Source organism: Pistacia vera, unplaced genomic scaffold, assembly GCF_008641045.1.
Source record: "Pistacia vera cultivar Batoury unplaced genomic scaffold, PisVer_v2 Contig117, whole genome shotgun sequence".
Classification (NCBI taxonomy): Eukaryota; Viridiplantae; Streptophyta; class Magnoliopsida; order Sapindales; family Anacardiaceae; genus Pistacia; species Pistacia vera.
This window is the reverse complement of record NW_022195215.1, coordinates 636,509-656,366: the sequence shown is the minus strand read 5'-3', so window position 1 is coordinate 656,366 and position 19,858 is coordinate 636,509. Positions and strand designations below refer to the sequence as shown.

Below are 19,858 nucleotides of genomic sequence, written 5' to 3'. Positions count from 1 at the left end.
TTAAATTACACATGGTATTGTACTATGCATAGTATCTGTACTATGCGTTATATTTCAAAGGATAGTAGAATAGTTAGTAAGATTACTCATATTTCATCCATGTGAGCCATTTGAACCACTGTTTTGCCGACGCTAGTAAAACACATAGCTACATCTCTAGGTTCTGTTGACCCCTCATTTTGTCCATCGTTTTGGGGTGGTGGCTAAGTCTGAAGTTAAGGATGTGCCATTCAACCTGATTAGTTCCTCCAAAGAAGCCTGTAAAAGTTGGATCTCATATTCCATGTAACTGAAAATATTTCAAAGAATACTGCAACTTACATGGTATATAAGATTTACGAGGAATTTTATAATTAACCAAAAGAAAAGATTAAAAACACATCGATTTTGATAAGTAACCACGATTAAAATTGCAATTCGTTATTATTCTCACCATTATTAACTTCTTGATATTGTCATACATCTTCAAGGGAACTAATATAAATCCAAATAACATGGAAAAAACAGAAAAGTTCAATGAAAATGAAAAATCAAATCAATAAATGAAACTTTTAAGCGTAGCAATCATGTGGAGAACGACTGTCTCAACAGTAAGTCCGGGCCCGAATCCAAAGAGAACTCCCATCAAGACCTTCTCCTGTGGTCTTTAATCCACTTCAGTTGATTTCCTTCTCATTCGTCCAAAATAAACAAGACACATGCGCTTGACATGTTACCGTACGGAAAGCACATGTCTTGTGGCACCAACTTCTCTTCCTTAAGGCCCAATTGATTCAACTTGATCCAAATTGCCGGACCACCAGGGTGTGCAATCCAGAAAAGTGAGTTCAATCTGAGATACCCAAAGGCTTGAATGCCTCAACCAAACTCTTCTCAATGTTCTTTGAAATAAGCCCGGGAACATCTTTCAAAAGGTGAAATGTAAGCCCAACTTCACGGAGATGCCCATCAATAGCCCCATCGCTATCAGGCAAAAATGTGTGAGGTAGAGACTAATTCAAAAAGGGTTTCTCGACTCCAGGCTGGGTCGGAGCCGACTGACAGCAGCTGCACCATCGCCAAACAAAGGCTTGACCCACAGACTGTCAGGTGGGTGTCACTAGGACCACGGAAAGTAACAGCAGTAATTTCGGAGCACACAACAAGGACACGAGCACCTTTGTTGTTCTCGGCCAAGTCTTTGGCAAGGCGAAGAATGTGCCACCAGCAAGCAGCCTTGTGGTAAACATGTAACGTTTAAAGACGGACGAAGGCCTAAGAGCTTGGTGAGTTGGTAGTCAGCACCAGGCATGTCAACACCACTGTGGTGCAAAACAACAAGTGGGTGATTTTGGATGTGGCTGACCCCATTCTTGATGGCTTTGGTGGCTGCTTCTTTGCCTAGCTTTGGGACCTCAACCACCACCATATCTTGCCTGGCATCCAATGATGGTGCCATGTATTCACAAACACTTGGGTTTTCTCAAAATCTCCTCAGTCAAGTACATGTACGCTTCTTGATCATGGATTTTTCACCTGAAATATATGACAAAACAAGATCAATTGAATGTATTGGATTCTAATTTTACTAGGTTGGTGTATGCTGGTATCTGGAAAAGGTTAAAATAATTTTATTATAAAGTAATAAGTGTAGCGTATAGTTTCGTCATCGAAGTGGGCGACAATATTCTGTCCGTATGTTTTCAATTGTTTTGAGGAACATTGGGTTCAGGCCGTCTCAAAAACATTTGTGACCCTAGATTATAGTTACTTGGGGCCCTTTTAATATATAAGCATCTATATAAAAAAATTATTTCAAATTATTTTTCTTCCTTTTTGAGAAGCAAAAAATCACTAACTAAATTTTATATTCAAATTAGAAACCAAATCTTTTTCAATTGATAATATAGCCAAATTACCTAATCTTTCTGTGGGGTGAGAGGTGACAGCGGGCACCAGGGTTAGGTAAGGAGGGGTTTTGGGGAGGCTGAGGAGACGAAGATGGTAGTGTGGGGAGGTCAACGACATCGGATAAGTGCCGAAAATGGTTGTCGCACGTGGTAAAAAATGAAAATGGGTTGCGAAAATTAGCAAAAAATGACCAAATTGGGGGTTGTCAAGGTTGGAAAACGTTTCGGAAATGATTAAGTGATGAATCCGGACATTTTGTGAGAAAAATTGACCGGAATTCATCACTTTAACGCAACCGCAACACTATGGCAATGTAGAGGGGTGAAATGCAATGTTTTCATCATTTTAGGGATTGATAGGGTTTGAAATTTTAGACATTTAATAACTAGTTAGTTAATTTAGGGGGTGAATGGAAATATGAAACATGGTTTTTTTGTAATTTATATAAAAGAATTATAAGAATTCGGGCCTTTTCGGCTTTTTTGGGGTCTTTGGACCGGTTTGGATAAAAAAATTATAAACTTTTTTAGGCCTAATAGGATTTCGTAAATATATTTAAAAAAATCTTAAAATAATTTTGAGCAATTTTTTGGGCTTTTTTTTGGGAGGCTAGGCAGGTGCCTTACCTGCCTACCCCTTGGGCCGGCCCTGATTGGTTAGATATGAGAATATCCCTTCCAAAGTATATTAACCAAAAAAAAAAAAAAAAAAATCCTTTGCCTTTTTAGTAGATTCAAATACCTAGCTCATTATATTATAATTTCTCAACAATTATTTCCGTGTATTTTGTTTTTCTGGAAAAACTAACATAAAATTGACCAAAAGAGATTAAAAAGGAAGAGAGCCAAAAAAAACCTCAAAGATCTTATAACAATCTCTCTACATATATCATGCAAACGTGCAAAAGCAAATTAATAAGGAAATGATGGGAAATTATAAGGTCTGATGACTTAACATGCGTTTGAATTTCTCTTAAGCTCTGTCTTGTGCTCACTATGGTGATGCGGAAGTAATAATCAGCATAGGTGCTTTGATCAACACAGTTTGAAGGAGTTGCAGTTCCGATTGCCATGACGGTGGCGGACTTCCGCACGTTGAGCCTTGGAACATCATCAACGCTCACCATTTTCACTTTCAGGTAAGCTAGGGAAAGGCTCAGTATTTGTTAATTTGCTAAGGAAAATTAATAAAGGTGTTGTGCGTCAAATGCTGTTAATTTTGTGAGTATATAAGAAGGGGAGAAGGTGGTAGCGAGTATTACGTTAAATTTCTCCAGTCTTGTTTGCCGTTCTCAAACTATTTTATATGTTAAGGTCATCAACGGCAACTGGATAAAAGACCTAGCAAAAGCTTGTGACTATCCCATTAAAATCCCAATATGAAACAGGTATATGATTCAAGAATTGGTCAGACTCAGCCATAGATGTCAATTCCAAAATTGCTTAATTACAAGTAGTTTTCATAATATTAATTTATGGGTTAAGAGAAAGTCTTCCGTTGACAATTTGACTATTTGACTCGTAAGCAAGAAGACAACTGGCATTTATTCATGTTTTAAATAAATAATAGTAGGATGAAGCATCACTTCATTGAAGATTCCACAGTGTATAAGAAATTGAGTTCCTAAAATATTAATATTTTTTAGATAAAATAGTAATCTGCTGTTCCAACTGTGAAAGTTTGGCATTGGCTTCGACAGGTTGACCTTGAGGCATTGGCAGTGTCTTTGTGGATCTTTCATATATGTTTTATATTTTGGCTTTGTTTGGATTGTTTTAAAATTAAATGTCATTTCTTTTATATTTTGGATTAAAATAGTGCAGCCACATGCGCTCAATTGATTATTTATAATATTTTGAAGCTTTTCAATATTGGTTGCTTCAAATTTGTAAGTTGGATATTTATACGCTTATCACAATAAAGGTTGGACTGGAAACCGTTTTTGACAGAAAAAGGACAAGGACAGGCAGATAGTGAGGCGGAACTGAAACGGCGTCTGATGGCGCCGTTTCAGCTGGAAGAATGTGAATTATTCCGAGAGACGCCCGATGGCTATGGTGAATGAAAGTGAGAAGAAATATGGCGGAAAAAAAAAAATGGAAAAAACAAATAAATGAAAATTAGGGGGAAAGAAAAAGAAAAAGGTGGTGGAGCTGAATGATTTTAGTGGACCGACAAGTGAACCAAGGATGACTATCGTTTAGACAATTGCTGAATCATTTTGGCGACTGGTAACGAAGAATGATTGAATTACTTAAGTGATGGGTAAGGCCTTGTTGGGGCTAATTGTTTTGTTCATTGTCGGATTAATTCCGTGTACGATCTCCAGCACATTGACGGCAAGTGACGACGTGGTAGTCATATGGCATGTTGTTATACATATTTTTTTATTATTTTAATTTTTATTGCAATAATTTGTATAAGATGTATGAATAGATAATGTAAATCACATTAAGTTATTGTTGATGCAAAAAATACACAAACTTGACTGATCCGATCGATCTTTGTCGGAATCAGAACTGATGTGTGCGTAACTAGCAATATGTAAATGAAAAATTGTAGTAAAATGAATGGACAAGAAAGTTTTTAAAGTGGTTTGGGGGTTGCACTCTTAAACCTATATCCACTGCCTTGGTTTATTTGCTGTGAGAGTTTACACGACAAATCTGAAATTTGCTAACCCTTTTCATCTTGGGGAGGGTTTATGTACAGATTTCGTACCAGGAAAGAGCAAATTGGATACAAATAATTTGTAAATGCAACTCCGATATTCTTGCAAATGGGCACTATGATGTGCAAAGATTGTTGTCGATTTATCCTTTCCGAGATACGGGATCTGAAGTTATCTGTAAATGGTTGAAATACTGTAAGGATTGGTCGTGACTCATTGTGCTAGGTCGAGCATAACTCGACGAGCTATGTTGGGTCGGACAATTGGTAGAGTCGAGCTGATTCTGGATCGAGCTATGATCTCGCAATTCTCCAGCTTGAAGGGAAATCATACATAACAGGTTTATACCAGTATAAGGTAAAAATACAAAAAAAAAAATTATATCCAATTCTATAGAATGACTAAACACTAATACCAACAATCAAAAACTTATTTTACTATGTTCCACAAAAGATTGACAGTCAATAAATGTGCTCATTGATTTTATAAAATTATTAATATAGTTTAATCTATAAAATATATAAAAAAAACCCATATATATATAAAACACGAGCAAGGGTTTTTCAATTATTGCCATATCCAGTTATCTTTGCCTTGTTAGTAAGATTGGTTCCTTGGGATTGAGGATGCTTAGACTGGGAGGAACTTAACATGTGTCGAATTAGGTTCTCTTGGCTCATAGAGAGGTAGGCGAGTAGGTAGAGAGTGTCGGCCACTAAATTCTTCTCCCTTGGAATTTGATGAATTGTGCAGAGATTTGAATGTTGGATTTCACTTGCCGGAGATAGGATGTCATTATGTCCTCATTTGCTTGATATTTTCGGTAATCTAGTGGATTAGAGCTGGGAGTCACCTCTAAATCTTGATGAAACTCTGCCCCATATTTCTTGGCGAGGCGAATCCCCGTGGCAATGCCTCGTTTTCAGCCTCTTGTTGGAGGCGGCAAACCGAATCTGACTGCGACCTTGATCCGGTTTCTTTTGGGACTTTCGAGCAAGAGCCCAGCTCCTGCCCCCTTCTCATTGATGACTCATCTATATACAAAGTCCACTGCCCTAGACAGTCAAGCTTTGACTTCTACGTTGCTTTGCTGAGGTGCTTGCCTTGGCGAGCTTACTTCTCCTTTTGGCTGTAGGAGAATTTGAAATTAAGTTCGCTAATTGTTGGCCTTTATTGCTATTCCTGGGATGTACTTGATATTCATGCTGACTCATTTCCATCGTCCATTGGATCAATTTGCCGATACTTCAGGCTTTTGCATTATCTCTCAATGGAAAGTTTGTCAACACATGTATGGACTGCAATGAAAATAGGACCGTAGCTTCCTAGCGGCGATGACAGTGCATAAGCGAGCTTCTCCATCTTGGGTATCTTGTCTTTGTGTTGAGTAATCTCTTGCCACATAATATATCATCTATGCACTCATCCTTTCCTCACGTACCAGAGCGCGTTTGATCGCTAACTTAGATATTGATAAATATAGTAGCAGCGGTCGCCCTGGACAGGCTTTGATAACAAAGGAGGTTGTCCCATATTCTTCAATTCCTAGAAGACTTTCTCGCACTCGCTTCCACCGTGAAACCCTTCTTCCCCTTTAGGGTCTCAAAGAATGGTAAGCACTGTCTATGGCTCAAGAAACAAAACTGCTAGTGCGGGCCACGGCGCACATCAAGCTCTGAACCTGCCTTATGCTGGTTAGGCTTTCCATGTCTAGAAAGCTTGGATCTTCTCTAGGTACTGATTGACCAGATCCCAAAAACTTTCCCGAGCTTACTCAAAAGCACACTTTAGAGGATTCAGTTTCATTTGTGATTTTCTAAGGATGAAACATTTCCCCCAGGTGCACAATGTGACTTCAGCGACCTTTGATTTGATGAGCATGTCATCGATGTACACTCATTGTCTTACCGTTTGTTTGGCAAACATCTTATTCACCAAACGCTGGTAAGTCTCTAGCGTTCTTCAAGCCAAACGACATGACCTAAACACCCATCGGTCAGTAATAAATGAGGTATGTTCTTCATCGGCTGATACATCAGGAATTTGGTTATATCCCGAGTATGAATCCATAAAGTTGAGTAGTATGTTCCTATCTGTCGCATCTACTAACTGGTCAATTTGGGACAGCAAAAACTGGCTTTGGGACAAGCTTATTTAAATTTGTGAAGTTGACACAAGTTTGCCACTTGCCATTCGACCATTTTCACAAGACTAGGTTGGAAGCCAGTCTGGGTATTTCACTTCCCCGATGAAGTTGAGTTCAGACGTTTGTCAACTTCATCTTTGAGCGCTTTAGAGCGCTTGCATCCATAGATCTTATCTTTTGTCAAATTGGTCGAGCGTGTGGGTCGCTATCAACCTATGAACATACCTCAAAGCTGATCCCACCATATCGCGTGTACCCGCGATATGTCGAGTTTTTTTTTTTTTTAGAAATCCCACCAGACCGTTGGTCATTTCTAATCAGACTGCTACTAACTTTAAAACACGAGGTAGGTCTTCCTTGTTGAAAGAATTTCTCGCAACTTTCTGTTGCGCCTATGCAGGCTCTTCTATTGGATACGAGGATTAGTATCCTCGAGAGATCCGCATGCGGCTCAGACTCTACCATGACACTGGTTGGGAGCGGCCATTTTTTGTGTAGCATTAATGGCCCAGTTGGAACATTCCAAGATCTTTTCTACAGCTTCTGATCGTCGCAACCCCTTTGAGTCGGGAACCTCATTGTTTGGCAATGCACTGAAGTGTCGCACTCAAATTATCTAGGATCGGTCTTCCGAGGATGACATTGTATATGGTCGGGCAGTCACTGTTAAGAATTCTGCCATCCCCATCATAACCTTTGGTTCTTCCCCAAGGTCATGGGCAGGTGATTGTTCCTAGGAATAGGTTGTCCATGGTGAATCCATAGAGCGGCGATGGGTACACCCTTAAGTTTCTCTCTGGAACTCATTTCTGGAAGGCTCCCAAGGAGATAATGTTCGTTGCACAGCCATTATCACACCATCACCCTTAGTACTTTGGCGTTGCCGATCATGGCTGTGATTACAATTGTATCATGATTGTGGCGAGAGATTCTTCACACTTTGCCATATGAATCCTATCACCTCGTCTCTTGTAAGGGCCACTTCAACGACTTCTGGTCACAGCTTATTACCGGGGGACGGAGTCTGTTCTAACCTCAAGCATATGCTCGTGAGAGCGCCTTGAGTTCCCTGCTCTGTCGGGACCTGTAAATCATGCCTACTAGGACTCATTGTTGGCGTTTTGGTCGGGGCTTGCTAGATCTGGTTATTCTGCTCGTCAGTACCTTCGTGAGCTTGTGCCTCCTAAAAAAATTCTTTTAAGGACCCCTTCTGGAGACAGATCCTCGATGACATCTTTAAAGCCGACACTCATTTATTGTTCGGATGTCTCGATGGTATCATAATCTTTTTTGTCTGATCTATTTAAGGGCCCCACATTCTTTTTGGAGTGGGCAGTCTCTTAGCCTCAAGGGACACTTCATATATGTGAGCTATGTCGTATGTGAGGCGGTGTATTCTGCTACCACAGAAAAAGTGCCTTTCCCACGATTTTCTGTCTTTACCACTTGTGGAACTTGTTCCGTCCGATCATTATGATCTTAGCCTCTTCGTTTATGATGGGCGATTTTGTGCCTATTCGGGGCTTTTCGCAACAAACTTCTAGCTAGGGCAGCTAGGAGCTTTCTACTCATGATGCTTTGCAGCCATTTGGTAAAACTTTGCAAGGCTCACATGATCTTCACTTTGGAGCTCTTTCCACAGCTCCGTTGCGGCCTTATGCCTGTGATTAGCAAAGTAGTGATTGATCTTTGGGTGCATCCGCGACATTTGCTTGCTTTTTCTGGAACTCGTTAAATAGAGGTCAGTGTTCACCTTTCTGAGAATGTTGCTCAAGTAGTGTGAGCGGTATTGTAAACTGTCTCCTCGCATGAATGTTGTGAGATATAGCGAGGAGAATTGTTGCCAAGAACCAATGGAGTTTGCCTTAGTCTTTTGTACCACTTCTTGGCATCCAACCAATGTGACGGTAAAGTAGCAACACTTTGCTAAATTATAGACTGCTGTGCAGTTCCATCAGGTCGTTAAAAGTGTTGAGGTGGTCTTTGGGATCTCCTTTCCACATCAAACTTACTTTTTGGTGCCTTGAATCCTTGGAGAAGTGGGCTTGGTGAACTTCCTTTGTGAAGGGGGGGCTCACTATTCTTCGTGCATTGTTTGGCAGCCTCTTAGATCATCGAGCATCTTCTGTACCGATCTAAGTCTTCGTTTGTGAGGATTGCCCTGGCTAGCTCTGTTAATCTACACTTGAGCAAGTGAGTTTGCAAATTCGTTGCTTGCGAGCCCCTTCGTTATGCACATTGTGTGTAAGGGTGAGTCATGAGGTTGGGTTGGTAGGTGCTATCAAGCTAGTCGTGCACGTTTACGACGTTGGTTATAATCGAATGTCGGTCATTGCAGATTGGCCGTAATGACTCGCCTCATGAGTTGTGAGGTCTGAGCCTACCTTGGCGTGGGTTAAAACCCGCACGCTAATCGGGGTACTGCCAGGTAGGTTTAAGCGTTTTGTGGGCACCATTACCATCATTTTCCCCCTTAGCTGTTTTCCTGGGTCGCCTGGAGGTTAGTTTGCCTGCGGACTTTACTCATGAGTGGGGTGTACTCTGTGACATGGGGGTGTCGGTCGCCCCTCGATGTCAATGAACCAGACCTGATCGTCGATGAATTTTGACTTGTCGGGGGTGATATTGTGAAGCGTCGCTGGTCAAGGTCATATGAGTTGGTTACTGATTTCTCAGCTCAGTCATGTTTTGAGCATGTCTAGCAATCTATGTTTTGATTATTTCCACCAATTGGTCGTTCTCAGGATTTTGCCCCTATTCCTGTTATTTGTGGCGGTTGAGTTGGCGGTATGGTGGTCGACGCCCAACGACATTGTTGCACTTCTGGTGGGTGGTTTCCATGTTGTGTGTTTTCGATGTGGTTTCGATCTTGCATGCACCATTGTGGGTTGGAGTGATCGGGTTACTATGATTGCTTGCGAAAATTCTGAGATTTTGGTGGAGGCTTCCTTCTAGTGCCAAAATTTGATGCAAAAATACACTCTGTGATGATCCGATCGCCTTTGTCGGATTGAAACTAATGTGTGTGTGATTACGGATAACCAACATAGATAAATGGAAAATACGTAAAATAAATGGCAAGAAAGTTTTTAAAGGGGTTCAGCGAGTTGCACTCTTAGCTATGTCCACTATTTTTGTATTTGCTGTGAGAGTTTACAATGACAGTCCAGAATAATTTGCTAACCCCTTTCTCAACGATTGGAGGGGGTTTTATATAGATTTTGTACAAAGGAAAGAGCGAAAAATAAAAGGATTACAAAAAAGTTTGAAATGCAACTCTAATATTATCGTGATGGGCACTGTGCTTGCACAAAGACTGCTGGCGATCTGATCCTTTCCGAGATACTTGGGATCTGAAGTTATATGTGAATGGTTAACAACAGTAAGGATTGGTCGCGACTAGTGTGCTAGGCCGAGCTACACTCGATGAGCTTATGTGGGTCGGATAATTGGTAGAGTCAAGATGATTCTAGATTGAGCTATAACCTCGCAGTTCTCCGAGCTTGAAGGAAAAATACACACACAACAGTTACTTATACGGTATAAGGTAAAATACAATCAAACAAAATATATGCAATTCTATAGAATGATCTAAACACTAATATGACACTCAAAAATCAAAAACTTAATTTGCTATAGTTCCACAAAGATAGCCAAGTCAAATATGTCTCAATGATTTTCATAAATTACTAATATAGTTTTAAATCTATAAAAATAATATATATTATATAAACACAGAGCAAGGGTTTTTCGTGTTTAAAAACCCGATCAATCTGATCCGACCGACCGAGACGATTGTCTAGTTCAACCGGGACCGAGCTTCTCTGGGTCGAGTTACAAATTTTCCTATTCATTAAAAACGTTAGAAATTAGGGCGATCCGTGAACCAATTGAAGGCAAGAATGTTAGGGGTTTGAAGAGTAAGTACCAATGAGTGGAATGGTGGCGATGGAGGTGATTCGGTGAATGGATCGACCAGAAATTGCAAAACTATGTCACTGGAAAAAGCCCGTTGTTGCTGATGATTGGAGAGACGAATGAGTGGAGGCTGAGGGGAGTGTTTTTGTGGTGATGTGAAGTGTTGTAATTGCCGGAAACATGCTCAATTTGCTAAACGCTGACGATGGTGTTTGGGGTGGTTTGCAAGATTTCAAACTTATATGGACTTATAGAATTTTAAGGGGTATTTTTGTTAGATTTCAAACATTTAGACACCAATTTGACCCGCCAGTCAATAGTTAAACCGTGTCACCCACGACCCACTACTTTATCGGGTTTTATCCGGGTTGGTTTTTAAAACACTAGAGTTTTAAAATTTTTCTAAAATTATATATATTCTTGACGAATTATATATGTAAAGTTGTGACGTATTTTAGACGTAAATAGTCAGACGTCCCTACGTTAGCCTCTAATAATTCAGAATATGTGAGCGTTGCTTAAGAATTGTTGCACGAAATTAATGTTTGGTGTTATTCACAACAGAATCATGACATAGAGAAACTTGAAACTATACAAGAAAGATATAGAACATGTAAGAGAAACTTTGAACTATGTAAGTAATATAGGGTGAATAATGAATTATAATGGCTGTGTTTGCTTACGTTTTATTTCACTACTGGTTTAATTTCTCATGATTGATGGTTATCAGTTGTGTAGGTTGTGGGTTTTGTGTATTTTCATTTATTTTTGTGTTTTCCAACAAAATGCTTAACACGATTTTAATTTCCAATTTTAAAAGTATTGTTTTTTTGACAAGCATATCAAACATATTTTCATTTTTTGATATAATCGAAATAAATTTTTTAAACATTTTCAAGAAAGAAAAAATAAAAGCCAAAATTAATAATAATAAAAAAACACATTATTAATGACTTGTTTGTTTTGGAATTAACTATTGAGTGTATACTATTCAGCCCCAAATTTTTTTTAAATTTTTTATCCCAAATATATGCATCATATATGCTTTCACATGTAATCAATTTATTTAAGCCACTTGAATATAAATTTGGGATGACGTTTTGACAAGAGTAGTATTCTGATTAAATATACTGTTTATGTATTGTTTTATTATCATCTAATGTTATTACAGGGTGTTTCATACAATGGCTGTAGTTAAATTATAATGCATCAATTTACAATTCTAGTAACCTTGTCGCGCTGATGTGTGGGAAAGTGAACCCCCTCAAGGTGATAAGTGAAGATGGATTGGAGAGGTCAATGCTAACTAGGTGTGGAATGTAATTAGGCCATGTCAAACACATTCGTTATATTTCATCTGGAGGCCAATATTAATTGAGTAATACTGTTTAAATCTACATCTCAAATCATGTTTTATCTTATTTGAAAATTTTAGTTATTCACCAATCAACACGTCATTTAAATCTCAACACCATATGAAATTGCATATCAAATTTTGAGATAATTTTGGGATGAATAATATAATGATAATAATTTAGCACTACAATTCATTGTCATATTTTAAGGATACAAGGCAAGATCATAAATTGTTTTAGTGTTTATTCCTTGAAATAAAATTAAGCTACCAATATATAGGTTTAAATTTAACCAAAGAAAGGAAAAAACACTGGCATTTTGATCATGATGAAAATAATTCAGTCATTAAGATTCTTTCATTTGGTTTAGTAGAGGGAAATAACATAGACAATAAAAAAATCCAAGGATAAACGAAAAATTAAATCAACAATAAAATCTTTAAGCGTTGCAACACTGTGGAGGACGACTGTCTCAACAGTAAGTCCGGGCCCGAATCCGAAGAGGAACTCCCATTCAAGACCTTCTCCTGTGGTCTTTAATTCACTTTCAGTTGATTTCCTTCTCATCTTCGTCCACAAATATGCACCAATCAAATTTAAATAATTCCAATTTTAATAAAAAAAAAAACAAACGACACCTAAATATCTTATGTCAGGTAAGGCTGGGGTACATTTAAAGTGTTCAAGCCCGGGCCCGGAGAAAAGTCTGTTCATTTTAATACCCGGGCCGGATCAAGCCTATCCGGGTTGAATGAAATAGGGGTGTTACTTGATATATGAGGGCGGGAATTGATTTTATCGGGTTAGTTTACTGCACTGGAGGGGTAGTTGTCAGGTGGGTTACGTAAGATTTTTATGGAGTGTTCTCATAACTTTCCAGAGGGTCAACACTAATTTTAGAAAATAGCGGGCCCAGGCACTGGCCTGGGTATAAATCCAACCGGGCCAGGCCCGGGCTGGGCCGGGATTTTACATTCACATTCCCTTCCCAAGTGTAGGCATTTTCTTTTACTCGAACTTGTGATTAATTATTTTCAAATGGGAAATTGAAAGTTGGAAGCTCCATAAGATTAGGACCTTGGAAACTAGTGGTTTAATTGTTTATTCATGACCGCTTTGTATTTTCCAAAGCATACCAAAATCACCAATATAATAAAGTTGCCAATAAGGTCAAAAAGAATAGTTGAAAGATACAATACACATCTGCATTTATGCCTTTAAGTATCCTGCATAAATTTATAGTAACGGTATACATATAGTGTGGCCTTGTTTATCATAAAACTTTCCACCTACAATCTCAACACTTCCAATTTTCCAGGAAGGGTGATAGGGGAAACCTTTCTCTATTTTCGATTCCATTAAACCAAAATCTAAAATTTCATTGCATCCCCATATATGTATGCACCAAAAACAAAATGGAGATGAAACATTATTTGTACATGCTACTTGGATGTCGTTGATCATCAGTATATCACAAGACTGACTTTGGAGGTAAGTACAATAGCCTCTTCGATGAATCCATTTCTTATTACACAGCTGATCCTTTTAAGCTAGCAGCTGCAGACTTGGAGACAACTCCAGACCTGGAAAATGAAACCAGTATATTCAAATATATTACTCTAACCATCACGTTCCCAAGTTATCCTTATGACTAATACATGATAGATTGTAACTATTGGCTTTGTTGCAGCTTACAAACTTTCTATAAGCATGCGAATGGATTTCAAACAAACAAGCAGTCTAATGGATTGGAACACAGCATTTGGCAAGCCAGGAAAAAGTTCTACGCAGTCAACCATTTCATTTCAGCCAGCAGGAAATTCATATGACAGATTATAAGCAACAGGGTTGTGCATCTTTCTAACCTTTATATGAAAATGCAGTTTCCTTCGTCATTCATTGAGTCTCCATGATGTAGCTTTAGCTTATTTTTCTAGCAAAGAATGCAGAGCTATCAAAGAATCTGGGGATAAGATGAATTGCTGGAATTGTTTTGGGCCCTAGGAAAAGAATGAGTATTCTCCAATATGCTAAAAAAGACGATGACAGTATATATCAGCGCAACACCTACTGACCTATACCACTGCCGGAAATTCCCATCCTTGCCATATATCTCTGATCCCAAAGTTCAATTACTTAGCTAGTGAGCACAGTTCTCTTTCCTAAACAGACAGAATATTTCCTCAAGACAGACAGCAAGCAACAGGTCAGTAATTCCAAAATATCTGGTTTCTCCGGAATTGTTTCTTGAGATATACTGCAATTAGTTTTCTGTAAGTCCATTTTCTCTGCCTACTAAACTCCATAAAGGCCTCCGAGCTTGAGTGGAAGTCCCCTTTACCGAAAACTTCAAAAACTAATGGATCTGTCAATACTATTGGAGGATTATCCAAATTCATTTTACTGAAAGCGAAATCCAAATTTCTTCCTAGTCTTTTATCCAAGTAAGCATCAACAATACAACCATAAGTCACTAGATCAGGAACAACATTTTCATGTTTCATATGCTCTAGGCTAAGATGGAGATCCCAGAACAAAGACATTTTTGAGAAGGCCACAGCTCTTATATTAAATGTAGTGAGATCAGGATGAAAACCAGCTTCTAACATGCTCAGAAATTCTCTTTGCAAGCTTTTCATTTTAAAATTGGCAGCATATGATAACAATAGATAGTTCCAAAGAAGATTTCCCACATCTTTCCTTCGAAGACCAACATCCTTCAAGAACATACCTAATCCGTAAAACTTTTTCTCCTTCAGATATGCAAATGACACTGCCCTGATTCCTTCTTTATCTATGAGATGTCTAGAACTTTTAAGAAAGCCATAAGCACTCTCCATCTGTGTTAATGACCCAAAAGTGCTATAATATTTAATCAAGGCATTTCCAGTGGTAGAATCCACTGGGAAACCCCTTGACACCATTTCCTTCAATGTGTTTTCCATTAGCTCAAGCTGTCCTTGATTCCCGAAGCAAGAGATACCGCATGAATATGCCTGAGGCAATAAGTTGAAATTTCTTGAACTTAATTGATCCAAAATTTTTATTATCTCATCATATCGTCCCATCCTTCCATAAGCATTCATCAAATCAGAAATTATGTTAATTGTCAGCACAAAAGAACTATTCAATAGCATCTCCCAAATCGCCTGTGCCTGGGGAAAAAGGCCATTATCTGCATAAGAAAGCATCAAAGCAGGCAGGGTGGAGTTGTCGGATTCAGTTTTCATCTCAAGTAAAATCTCCTGAGCTAGATGAGTCATCTCTTTCCGTACTTATGTGTTGTACTGTGTAGACAATCCAACAAGGTATCCAGACTTTGACAATTCCTCCCTGCCTCCGATATGGGTTTTCTGTACGAGTTAAGAAAAAGTTATTACCTCTGTAATGTATGCTTAAAAACCATTAATTGCTGAAATTCTCATAATAGATAAAAAACAAGAACATGTTGTGTGAAGAACAAGTAGGTCCAATATAAATTATCATCAAAGAGATATGATGAATGATGATGGAACAAACATAATGCATATTCAACAAGGCTATAGACATGAAAAGGGAACAGATTAAAAAGTAGCTGAAACAAGTGATCTACACAAGGGAATCACTATCTCAATAAGGGAATGGACATGGAAAAATAACAGATAAAGATATCTATTGAATTGGTAGTATTAAAATACTCGGAACCTATTTGATGTGTTCAGAATAAAACACATTAAATTGCTATATCAAGCAGTTTCAATAAAGTCTTCACAAAAAACTCCATTTCCATAAATTAAATTTTATATGCATTAAAAATTAACGAGCACAAGGGGTGATATGTGTAAATGTTTCACAATGAAAGGTAAGACTATGCCAGAGTGCGAGGGCAACAGATTGACAGTTGCATAGAAGGAGATGGTAGTAGGGACGCATATGAAGGTGTTAAATCTAGATAATAGTGAATGGACTAAAATAACCAACCGGTTTGACTAGAAAATCACTGATGTAAGTGTTATGCACAAGATGAATGCATTATGCCTATGAATCACATATAATGAGCATGATGAGTTTCAGAGAGAATAGTCTAGCGACAGACTCGAGCAGTAATCCTGCGAAATGCAAACCAGACATGGCAACTGGCTCACCTCTAGAATAGTAGCCATGAAGAATAAAAATATAACAAAACTTTATTAAGAGCATAAACACCAAAACTCGTACTTGCATGAGACGAGTAAATCAGAATAAACCAGTTATCATTTCTAAAGTAATTAGAATGTGTACTAAACAGCAACAACTTCACCAAAATGCTCAGACCATTCAAAACTACTGAATCATTATAAAATTGCTTCTATGCATTCCAAAAGCATCAATTTATATGAAGCAAACGGATAAGAGATTAAGTGTACAATATCGAATCTAAGGTGTACCTGATAATATCACGATAAGAATACAAAAGAAACAACATATAGAGATTTCACCACACAAAATTCTCAAACCATAAAACAGTCATGACAACGTATGAATAAGGCATGAAAGTTATGGTTTTTACACACCTTTGCCCGGTCTAAAGCCCGCTTTGGGTTGACTTGGCAGCAATGAACCTACAACTCTTGAAATTCAAAGAACCCATCAAGGGAGGAGGAGTGTTCCATTTTAATCTTATATTTATTCGTTAAACAGAGTAAGGGAAATTCAAATAGACACAATTTATAGACAAATTTTTCAGTGGACAAAATGCTAACACTGTCTTGAGCAAAGTACAAACATAACAAGTAATTGTTTTGAAAGATATAGAAGCCAAAAAATGCGAGAGACACGGAACAAAGATTAAGAATTTACAAAAGGAAATCACCAAAACCAGGAATGAACTCTGCTTCCCAAACAGAAAATCACTGCTAAAACAGAAACCCTCGATTAAAAAATCAAATCTTTCAAACCCAAGCAATAAAAACCAAAATACCCACAAAAGCAGAAAACAACAAAAAAAGCACAAAATGGCAATATCAATCAAGAAGCAAAACCCAGATAAGGGCAAATCATTGGTGTTGTGAATTAAAGCAAGAGTGTAAGACAATATTCCCCCGGTTAACGTAAACATTTTTCCCTCAGGGTATAAAAAATAACAAATTACCCCTGACTAGAGTTTGCACGTTTTGGTATCGGTGTTTTATTTAAAAGGCCCAAAGGTAATTAAGTAATGCAGTATATAATTTGTTTAAAACCATACCCAGTCCCATCTTCTTTATCCCACCCACTCACATACTATTTCTTCTGCAAATTTTTGGTTTTCACTGATGTGGTGTGGCTGTTGTGAGAGCTGGTGTTTGGGGTGGCTAATGGTAGTGCGAGGTGCGACATAGAGCATGGGTTGTGTTATGGAGAAGAGCAATGTATAGTCACGAAGGTTGTGCATCGAGGAGTGTGGACAAAATCCTGAACATTTTATATTATCAGTAATATCCAATCAAGGTCAGGATTTTAAAAACGTCATTCGGGCACGAGTCGGTGCGTAACTTCGATGGCTCTATCATTTCAGGTTAGGACGGTAACTTACTGGTTTAAATTGGAAGATGTGGGTTAAATTAGTCAATTCGCTAGCTGCATAGTCAAACGTTGGAAAATCAAACCGACACCATATGGTCAGGGGTATATTGTTATTTCTGATAGCTGAGGGTTGAAATTATCAAGGAAACTCAAGGGGAATGGTTTAATTCTTAAATGAACGGTCTTAACAATGACAGCTACATGGGCCAGTGCCATTATAAGGAAGTGGGGTGAAAAAAGAAAAAGACAAAGTGACAGTGTAAAGGTCTCAAGTTTGGGGGGTTTAAAAATGCCCATTGTAATAAATACAAGTGAATTATGTCCCTTATGAATGTTTTCTGCTCGATGCTTATGATAACTTTACAATCTTTCCGCGAAGTCCAATTAATGGTGATTTGATATTAAGAATATAAAATGGTTATCTACAAAGCAAACACAATAATGATTGAAAAAATGGTTATCTATGTAAGCAAACATCAATAATCGGGGAAAGTTCATTGAAGAAGTCAAAAAATATCAACTTAGGGGACATTAATAAGAATATACAATTTCACCCCCTCAAAGTCTAAAAATTCTGGGACCAAAAAGATTCAGAAAACTATCATATAAAACCTCAATTGTCATTTTGGCTGTTAATCCAAAAAAAAAAAAGCACAAAGGGAAAAACAATAACTTCATTCACGTAAAATAGAAATTCATTATTACTTTCACAAGAATACTTTTGTTATTCCATAACATTTGAGGAAAAATATAAAGTAAAAATAACATGGAAAAATAGAAAAAGTCAAAAAAACAAATAAAGTCTTTAAGCGGTAGGACTGTGGAGGACAACTGTCTCAACAGTAAGGCCAGGCCCGAATCCAAATAGAACTCCCACTCAAGGCCTGTCCTGTGGTCTTGAAACATTTTCAACTGATTCTTCCTCATTTCATCCATAATAAACAAGACACATGCGCTGACCTGTTACATACTCGGAAAGCACATGTCTTGTGGCAGCTAACTTCTCTTCCTTGAGGCCCAATTTGGCTTCAACTGGTCCAAAATTGCTGGTCCCCAGGATGTGCAATCCAGAAGAGGGAGTTCCATCTGAGATACCAAAGGTTTGAAGTGCTCAACTAGCTCTCTCAATATTTTGAAATAAGCCCAGGCACATCTTTCAAGAGGTGAAATGTAAGCCCAACTTCACGAAGATGTCTCAATAGCCCATCGCTGTCAGGCAAAATTGTTTGGGTGTAGACTAATTCGAACATGGGCTTCTCGACTCCAGGCAGGGGGTCAGAACCAAATGACAGCAGCGCACATCACCAAACAAGGCTGACATCAAGACTATCAAGGTGGGTGGTCACTAGGACCACGGAAAGTAACAGCAGTAATCTCTGAGCACACGACAAGACACGAGCGCCTTTGTTGTTCTCAGCCAAGTCTTTGGCAAGGCGAGAAACGTGCCACCAGCAAAGCACCCTGTTGTACATCATGAACGCTAACGGAAGGACGAAGGCTAAGAGCTGGTAGTTGGTAGTCGGCTCCAGGATGTCAACGCCACTGGGGGTGCAGAAACACAAGTGGGTGATTTTGGATTTGGGCTGAACCATTCTTTTATGGCCTTAGTGGCTGCTTCTTTGCCTAGCTTTGGCCACTCAACCACCACCATATCGGCTGGCATCTATGGAAGGAGCATGTATTACAAACAACTAGGGTTCTCTTCAAACTCATCAGTAAGTACATGATCGCTTCTTGATCATAGATTTTTCACTGAAATATATGAAAAAAGAAGATCAATTGAAAGTTCTGAAAACTATATCAAATTTATCAAAAGCGTTAAAAGGAAAAAAAATGCTGAAGATTGCATGCAACGTAGGAAAGCATATTAGAAGGAAATGTAGATAATAAGCTCTGATCACTTACACATGCGCTTGAACTCTCTCTTTAGCTCAGTCTTGTGTCACTGTTGGTAATACGAAAATAATGTCAGGATAGGTGCTTTGATCAACACAGTTGGCAGGGGTTTCCGTTCCGATGCCATGATGGTGGCCGGACCTTCGGCAGTTGAGCCTTGAGGACTCTTCAACGCTCACCATTTTTCTTTCACGTAAGGAAGGAAAGAACAGAGTACTGTATGCTGAAGGAAAAATGAGTGTTGTGTGGATTGCTGTTAGTTTGGTGAGTATTTATAGGGGGAAAGTGCTTGGTAGTGGAGTTAGGTGAGGTGTTATTTAAGGGGGAGATGGCTTGGTAGCTGAATATTAAGATATTTTATACATAATTAAATGAATCATATGCACTTGAGTTGTGAATAACATTTGTTTAATTGAAGAATTCAGATTCAACAATATATTTGCAGGCTTATGACTTATT

General features: G+C 38.4%; 1 protein-coding gene and 2 pseudogenes across 1 annotated transcript; all 3 read right to left on the bottom strand.

Moving 5' to 3' along the window:
* Positions 1 to 672: 672 nt before the first annotated feature.
* Positions 673 to 3,016, bottom strand: LOC116106917 (annotated as a pseudogene).
* A 9,330-nt stretch (positions 3,017 to 12,346) lies between these two features.
* On the bottom strand, positions 12,347 to 19,581 carry LOC116106310 (annotated as a pseudogene).
* On the bottom strand, positions 13,164 to 15,246 carry LOC116105708 (pentatricopeptide repeat-containing protein At3g42630-like). Its single transcript, XM_031392118.1, has 2 exons — positions 13,846 to 15,246; positions 13,164 to 13,563 (listed from the first exon to the last, which is right to left on the bottom strand). Exon 1 carries the CDS (start codon positions 15,241 to 15,243, stop codon positions 14,188 to 14,190), a length of 1,056 nt encoding a protein of 351 aa, XP_031247978.1. The 5' UTR covers positions 15,244 to 15,246; the 3' UTR covers positions 13,164 to 13,563; positions 13,846 to 14,187.
* Positions 19,582 to 19,858: the final 277 nt, after the last annotated feature.

Excerpts from the sequence above, each read along its gene's own strand:
- LOC116105708 (XM_031392118.1), bottom strand. The coding sequence starts at position 15,243 with ATGACTCATCTAGCTCAGGAGATTTTACTTGAGATGAAAACTGAATCC.